This window comes from Morone saxatilis, unplaced genomic scaffold (genome assembly GCF_004916995.1).
Source record: "Morone saxatilis isolate NCDOM2014 unplaced genomic scaffold, NCSU_SB_2.0 Contig9, whole genome shotgun sequence".
Classification (NCBI taxonomy): domain Eukaryota; kingdom Metazoa; phylum Chordata; class Actinopteri; family Moronidae; genus Morone; species Morone saxatilis.
Window position 1 is genome coordinate 22219528 of NW_023340268.1, and position 8854 is coordinate 22228381.

An 8854-nucleotide genomic window follows, 5' to 3' on the forward strand; every position below is an offset into this window, starting at 1 on the left:
ACGGCCACACAGTTGGGTGTCAATGATGATGATATTGTTGTTCTGTTTTAGAAATGAAATCCTTCTAAATGTCTGAAATTGTGCTTGTTTTCAATTTGACCCCAAACATACTACATGTTACTGTCGTTGACAACATAAATTGTTTTTCTTTCCAAATGTTATGAATAACAAAAATCTGTCCTGGGAAACAATATGAGGACACCAAAAAGATCTTTCTTTCCATTTTTAGGTCAGTCAGTGACAAAATCACTGCATAAAGTAAAGTAAAAAAATCCCCAGAACACTCTTCCACGGGTATTACATTTCTTCTGGATGACTCTACTGAATGCTCTCAGCCTTCATGCAAAGTGCCTACCAAAGGATGAATTTAAAAAGGGTCTGAATCAGTCTCAGGATTTGAGTGGAATTTTTAATGCCTTGCAAACTAATTATCAAATTATTCCAGCATCACTACCCATTGTAAGTGCAATTGTAATGAGCTTCAGTGAGTGTTGTTTTCAGAGAGACAGGAACAGAGACGGCTGCTGCTGCTTGTAACACTCACTGCCTCCAGCTCAGCTAACTGGAAAACTAAAGCAGTTAGAAAACTGGGCCACAATTGTTACTGTTCATGGATTTACTTTTTGCTACTGTTGTTATTGATCAGCTTCAAGCAAAGGTCTGACACTGTATCCTAAATCTTGCATTGATAGAAACCAACCTCTGACACTCGAGTTTCACCTTTTGGACTTTTGCCCTGCAGGTGGATGCCCAGCGACAGCCAAGCCGATGGCTGACCGATCCTGTGACCCGCCCTGCACCAAGCCACGCTCCCTGTGCACAGAGGTGAGTTTTGGGTGGAGTGATGGCAAATGTTGCATGTGGTCAGATTCATTCGTCAGCATTATCAGTGGTGCTGCTTTGAGGTCCTGGGTGGTATTTTCAGTGAAGCTGTTTGATCAGGAGTGTAAGAACCCACATGACAGTTTATCTAATATATATATACCTGGGACTCCTTGTCACAGGTTCCACATGTTTGTGAGATGTAGGCAGTTCAAAGAGTATTTTTCTCTTCTCAGATTATGATTGAATATATTGAAGAGACCAAGAACCAAAACTAGTTTTGTGTATCTCTTACACTCTTTTGATACCTCAGATTTATCTCGCCAATCCATTAGGAAATCACAACCCCTATACTGGAAAACACAACTCTCTCACCACCAGACTCTGGACCACTGGTATCTATTATGCATTTTGCAACGTTTTATCATTCCTTCAATTTCATTTTTTTGGCAGTCTTTAGTGCTTCTAAATGTCTTTTCACATCTCTTGGCTTCTCTTGGTATCTTTTAGTGCTTCTTGAGCATCTTCTGGCATCTCATGTTGTCTCTCTTTGATGTCTCTCATCTTTTGGTGTTTCTTTGCATCTTTTCCAGGATTTCACACGCTTTTTTTGGGATTGTTGCGGCCTAAAATACCAGATTTCATTCCAGCTTTTCTAAAGAACATTGCGATGCATGTTGAGACATTGTAGGCAGAAATTGCGGGAGAATTGCAAAAATAGTTGTATTTGTAGTTGTATTTATATTATGTATTGTATTGTAGTAGATGGTAAAATTTGCGGAAAAAGTTGCATTGATCGGACAAAACTTTCAGTGCCTGCCAAATTCATGGGGATTGATTGAGTTTGTGTTAATAGTTCACAACATCACAACTTCCTGGAAGGATTGAGAATAGTCTCGTAATACCAGACGATTAGAGATCTCAGTGACCAATCGTCTGGGGATTTCTAAATGCAAAGTAGTTTGCATGAGAACAGATGCTAACAAACGTACACCACCTATGTCAAAGACAGGTTTCACCTGAAACAATGCTGTCTCCCCATTTCTGTTATATGGTACAGCAGTGTTTACAAGCACATGACTTCCCCATGGTGATTGGTGCTGCAAAGCAGGTTTTCTTTTAAACTCAAAGGCCAGGGTAAAGTCGTCAGTCTCTGTTGAGCAAAGCATTTAGAATCTGGCCTTAGAATGGAGACATTTTGATGTAATAATAACTTCATGTGGGATTTATCAACATCTCCCTTGTGTCTCCCAGCCTGAGGTGGGGACACAGGTTTTACTCACCCATTCTAACTGACAGGTGGTGATAGCAGCAGCAGATTTTATGCTTTTAAAAGTGGATAGTCAGGTCCCAAATTGTTACATAGTCCAAAACCCCAAATCTAACAGTTCACCCTTGTAGAAGGGTACCACTCAACTGTTTGACGTCTTTTGGCATCTCTTGGTGTCTTTTGGCATCTCTGTTTTTGTCTCTTTGTGTCTTTGGGCACCATTGGGGTCTCTTTGACGTCTCTTAACGCTCAGTATCTGTTGGCATTATCGCTTCTAAATGTCTAAATTTCTCTTTTTTTCATGGTGTCTCATGGCATCTCCTGTTGTCTCTCTTTGATGTTTCTTGTCTTTTCATGTTTCTTTACATACTTTTGTGCTTCTGAGCATCTTTTGGCTCCTCCTGTTGTCTCTCTGCAGTTTTTACTGTCTGCTGATGTCTCCCAGGTATATTATTGGTTTATGTCAAGACAGACCCACACAGACCCTCTGGTCTCTACACACACCAAATATACCAAAGATCACTCTAAAAGTTGTGCACAAAAGTAGCCACAGCTAGCCGTGTCCTACTGCAGCTGCTACAGTGCAAGATACATTTCCCAGTGAAAACCCAACACAGAAATGTCTATCCAACTTCTTTCAACCATGTTAGAAATGAATCAACAGTTCAGAGCCCAAGAACAGGGTCTGTAGACCTCCAAAATGGCTGAGAGAAGAAGCCCGGACCCCCTGTTGGGATAAAAGGAGTGCATAGGGATATTTTAAGGAAACAGAAAAGAATAGAAAAGAGAAAAAGAAATCACAGGAAATAAACTCAAAGGTCTGACTCACATGGAGTTGCCACCTGTTATTAAGCCTTTTCCCATTACCCTCTCCTTAACACACCTGGACTGAAGCACTGCAAGTTAAAGAACAGCTGCAGCTGCTCTGCAAAACAGAGACCCTGGAACTGCTTTTAAGCTTGCAAACAGAGCAGCTCAGAATACATTGAAATCCATCCTTTATCTATAGCCGCTCAACCCTTAGAGGGTGAGAGTCTGAATCTTCTGCTGATAAGAGTGATAGAACAACACCCTAGAGCAGTCAAGGGCTGACATAGAAAACAAAATGAAATAGAGACCATGTCCAAAACATCCCAGTGTTATTGTGACTGCAAATAGCTCTGTTTTCTGGTATTTTGTAATGTGATGTAGAGCTTTGCCTTCAATTCTGCAGTTCTGAAGTTTTTCCATTGGCATCAGCCTATTGTATATCTTCTGTCTCTCTGGAGGAGCCGTTGCTCCAAGTTCAAAACTTTAATCACAAAATCTGATATATGTTTCTAGTTCAGAATGGCTACTTTTTTTAATATGATATAGCTAATTTGATTTTAGGAAATAAATGATTTAAGTTCATTCTGTGGTTTCCATCAAATTAAATTTTGGGACCAGTTCAATTAAATATTTGCCTTTAAGCTTTGTTGTGTGTCCTATTAATGAATCATGCAGTCCCAAGCAGAAATTTATGCAAAAGTAATATCTTATGAGAGGATATTTTTTTCTACCAGATGTCCATCACACAGGGTTTGATGCTTTTCTTAAAGTCCTTAGCTTTTAATCTCAGGGCATTTCTTTAGAGACCAAATATGCTGTGAATACCAGGGGAGAATTTAAAGTGCTACTCAAGGAGAAGAGGAGGATAATCGATTCTGTTTTTCTGAAATGTCAGGCGGAACTGGGACCTGCCAACGTTTTATGCTCTTTAGTCGTTAGTAGTCAGGAATCTTTTGCTGATGAGAGTGACATCAACAATACACCAGCATTAACATGCCTGTTTAACTTGTGTTTGCAGTCATGTAACTGCTTCCATGTTTTAACATTTTATGATATTTGCTCTGTACCAAGATGTTGGATGGATGAACAAGACTATCCAACAAAGATCACCACTTATAGCCTTGCCACTAGCAGGACAAGTAGTCCATTAGTAACTAATCAGAATCAGACTCAGAAATACTTTAATAATCCCAGGGGGAAATTACTTTAATAACTAATGTATTTTAGTCCAACCCAAGGGTGTGGCAAGAGTCAAAATCTTGCTCACACCAGACGTGGAGTGGAACAGACTTGCAGCAATCTTTTCATAATGAACCTGAGACACTTGATCATTAGAAAAGGAGGCAGAAACTGGAGTTGAAGTCAATGCTAGGTCTGCTAGCAAATTAAATAAAAATAGTATTTTTTTTTCCATAATAAGGACATGATTTCTTACATTTTACATGATACCAGTATCTTCACTCTAGAAACTGAGCCCACACTATCAGCCTCTGTCAGCCACGCAGTTACCATATGACCTGAAAGTGGGGAGGAAAAGTCTGGTTGCCACCCCCCCCCCCCCCTCCAGCATTTTCCTACAGCGCAAATACACGGCACCAGGCACTATACGTACACCACAGAACAGAAGATGAATTGTGTTTGTTTTAGCATGTGGTTGCATGATTTAGAGTTGTGGTTGCTAAAAGGAAGCTAGAGAAGTCTGGAAGATGAGAGGAGGAGTGTGAGTAAGTTCATACTGTGTACTCTGTGAGCATTACAGCAGCACCCTCAAGAGACTGAACCCAGATATATATAAAATGATAACACAGTGCTGAACCGCACTTCTTTTCCTTTGTTTTGCACTGAGGAGATGTAAATGATCATTTCCTCATTTCCAGCTCTGGCTGCTGTCGGCTGTACGCAGCTACTGTTTGCGCGGCAGGGATTTCTGTGGCCGATTATCCTCCAGAGATTGTCGGGAGCTAGGGACCCCCTGCAGGGTGATGAATAGATCATGGATGAGTAAGAGAGAGATGTGGAGGAGGGGTGGCTTCCCTGCATGCGTGCACACACATACCGCTCCATGCAATCAAACACAAACCCTGTCTGACAAAACAGACAGCAGCAATAGACTGCAGCACTGTTACTGAGCTGATTTTATGAGATTGTACAGCTAAATCATAGCTTTATCAAAGGTGCTCTATGATTTCGTCTTTCTGTATTTATTTCATTTCAACAATGGCACAAACAGTGTCAACACTGCTTTGTACATTGTTTACCGACAGATCAAGGCCCCTTTTTCCAACTAACAATCAATCCTGGAGGATAAGAATGTGATTCTAAACACCCTTGCAAATTCAGTTTATGAAGCCTACTGCAGACTACATGGCTTTTGCCATGATTTTCCTATGCCAAATTCTTGATATCTGAGACATTACACCTTGAGTTAGAACAGAATCCATGGCCGTGCCACTGCAATAGAGGTCTTCACAGGTGCCAATCAGAAATGGACCCTTTAAAATTTAAAAGGTAACATATGTGAATTAATCTAACCTGTTGAAACTGGTTGTGGTCCGCACGTTTGTTTGGGGCTTCGGTCAGGTTGTTCCCGATTTGGTGTCGTGATTCAGGGGTAGGGAAGACCCATTTGGAAATGTCGACCCAAACAGACCTAAAACAGAGACTTGGCCTGGATCTGTACATTGAAGACTGAAGGCTGTATTTTGTTATCCCTTTCTCAAAGACATTGTGATGCTGTCCCACAAAAAAACATTAAAGAAATAAATAGAGTGAGAGAAGTTACATTTGAAAATACCTGAAACCACAACAAAATGGCCTAAAGACCCTGGATTCAGCCTTAGTAGCAGAACTCAAAAACAAAATTGGCAGTGGCATGGTGCTCCACTACTAAGTGGAAGCAGTTGAAAGAAGTCGCAATACATGTAATTTTCCCTGCACTTCACAGTTTACACTCTTCACCTCACCTGCTTCTTCGTCTGCCTGCAGAAATGCTGACATATCGGTGAAAATACAGTAGAATTGCTTTCAAGGAGAATGAAGACAGGTTGACAGATGTTAATCAGACGAGGGTTACAGAATCAAGAGCTGATTTGGAACAAGTCAACAAGTTACTTAAGATTTCCTTCATAATATTTTCTTCCCCCTGTGGTTTCTCTTCATCCATTCTCGCCTGTGTGGACTTATACTTTCTTTATTCCTTTGCCATTCATGTTTTGTTGGTATCTTTTCACATGTTGTATATAATTCAACTTTTATATACAGAGAGCTTTAGATGTCTTGATAAAAAGACTGCTACAAGTATTTTCTGAGCTGTCTGAAGGTAACCTTGTGAGGAAGCTGGATTTGCAAGAACATAAAATTCAATGTTTCAAGCTGTGCACTTGTGCCCAAACCACAGTGGTTCGGATGTATGAGGAACTCCTGGCAGCTATGTTTGGGAGTGATGTAATTAAAAAAACAACAACAATGGCGGCTGTATCAGTTATGTCAAAACTAGAGAGTATTTCCTCATTGGAAGAAGAGCAAAGAGCAGCACTGAAGGCTTTTTCTCCATGAAAAAGATGTTTTCGCTCTTCTCCCGACTAACTTCGTTGATCTGATTAGTTAAAGTTCACAGGTGAATTTTTTTTTTGAAAGTGCCAAGGACAACTTCCCAGCTTGTTCTGTGTAGACCACTGGTTCTGGTTACCCAGTAGGGCTAAAGGTAAATCTTAAGGGTCTATAAGATACGAAAGAAAATAAAGAAGAAAAAACTTTTTTAGTAGCCACCTACCACTGCGGTTCTAGGCTCACACTGATGTCTCCAAAACTACTGGATGGATTGCTATCTTATTCCCCTCAAAATCAATTGTAATACATTTTGTTGATCATCTGACTTTTTATCTTCCGCTGTTAGCAGCAACATAAACTATATGTCGTTAAAATGTTTTTTTAACCAACCCAGCAAAACTTTTAAGTTTCTGGCAAATGGGAATAAGGCTGATTTGTCCATTTCATTATGTTAAACCCTTGTGTTCCCCCTTCCTGTGTCAGGCGGGAGTGTGTGGCTGTGAGGAGGGCTACACTGAAGTGATGACATCTGATGGCCTGCTGGACCAGTGCACGGTCATCCCGGTGCTGGAGATCCCCACTGCAGGCGACAACAAGGCCGACGTCAAGACCATCAGAGCTTTCAACCCAGCGCAACCTGAAGCCAGCACACCGGGCAGGGCGGGACGCACCTGGTTCCTGCAGCCCTTCGGCCCAGGTAACACACCTTGGCACAGTCTGTGACACCGATGTTTTTATCATGTTAAATGTTGATAAGTGTGGATTTTTAAGAGGAAGTGTAGAATAATACAGTGAAGCAAAATATAAATTATAGTTAACAGTAGATTCTGATAGTTTCACACACACCAAAACAGTAGCAGAATGAGACAAAGAAAATCATTTTAGGTTTGTACCAAATTACTCAGACTAGAGTGCGTTTTCTGTAGGAAATGTGTGTGATTGCTGAGAGCACAAGATCATTGCTTACTAAGCTATAAAAGTAGGAGTGGAAGGAGGGGTAGTAATGAGTGGAGAACCAGAGGGAGGAAAGGAAGGAGGGAAGGGGAAAATGATAAGAGAAAGCAAGTATGAATGGATGAAAGAAGGGATTTCAGTGTTGAAAAGAACAAACCTCTATCTGTTATGAAAAGCAATAATATAGTGATGATAATAAAGGGACAAGGGGACAGCACCAGCAATATTGGAAACATTTAAGAAAGGAAATATAATGAATGACTGAAAGGGAAGGGAAAGAATTATAAATATAAAGGAAAGAAAAAAGGGAATTAAGGCATAGAGAAGGGAAGGAAGAAGAACAGGAAAAATGAAGAAGAATGGAAGACTATCGAAGGAAAATTGTCAATAGAGCAGAAAGGAAAAAACAAGGTAGGAAGAAGGAATGAAGGAGGAAAGAAGGAAAATAGGAAAAGGGTAAAAAGTAAAAATAGAAATGAATGACTGGAGAGGGGAATAAAGGAAGGAAGGAAAAAAAGAAGAAAGAAAGGGGGAAGAAGGAAAGCAAGAAGAAGAAAGGAAGAAAAACAGAAAAAAGAGGGAATAAAAGGTGAAAATGAAGAAAAATAGGAATAAAGGAAATATAATAAGAAAGAAAGGAGGAACAAGCGATGGAGGAGGGAACAGGAAGAACAGCAGAAATGAGCAAGGTTAGAGAGAGAAAGATGGAAAGAACAGATGAGAAGAGAAGGAAAGACAACAATAAACAATAATATTGTGATAGAAATTTGAATTAAAAAAGAATAAAGACTGTTATGTACATTTACACTTTATAAGCTCATTTCTTATCAAATGTTCGTCATCAGATTGTGCAAACTGAAATAACTAGCTGCTGTTTGTAGAGTGCAAACAGAAGGAGGATCCATATGTACAACATACATGTGACAGTGTGTAATGTACATTTTTATTTCTTCTCATTAACACTGATTTATCACAGTGTGTTTACAGATGGAGGTGATAATACACACTCAACACCTCATTGTTTACTCCCAAATTTGAATCATTGTCTGGCTGCATAAGCTTCTAAAGGAACATTCAGATTAACTCTTAACTGAAAACCATTGTTATAGCTACTATTGCTGTAACAATAGTACTGCGTCTCCTGGTGTAGGTACCAGATGTTTACAGATGATGTAACTCATTAAAGTTGCAGTAGGCTGCAGAACTTTAATAAAAACAAATTTTTGTCATGGTTGCTAAGGCTGTTGATTGTTGATTCTCATTCCCAGGTCGTCAAAAATACTGGCGCTTTGGGTTGGTGGCTTGAAGTTTTGTGACCCAACAGAGATTCAACAATCCATATCTTTCTCTGCTGTGATTGGTTGTTTTCATTCAGGCCCGGTGGATTCTTACAAATATCATTAGGAGCACTAGGAGGAGACAAACGAACCTGATTGTTTCACAGATTAT

General features: G+C 40.0%; 1 protein-coding gene across 1 annotated transcript in view; it reads left to right on the plus strand.

Annotated features, from left to right (window-relative positions):
- LOC118342459 (thrombospondin type-1 domain-containing protein 7A-like) overlaps positions 1 to 8854 on the plus strand; it is a 153783-nt gene that overhangs the window by 139224 nt on the left and 5705 nt on the right. Inside the window, 2 exon segments of the mRNA XM_035681013.1 lie at positions 743 to 825; positions 6935 to 7148. Coding sequence (XP_035536906.1) covers positions 743 to 825; positions 6935 to 7148 — 297 coding nt within the window.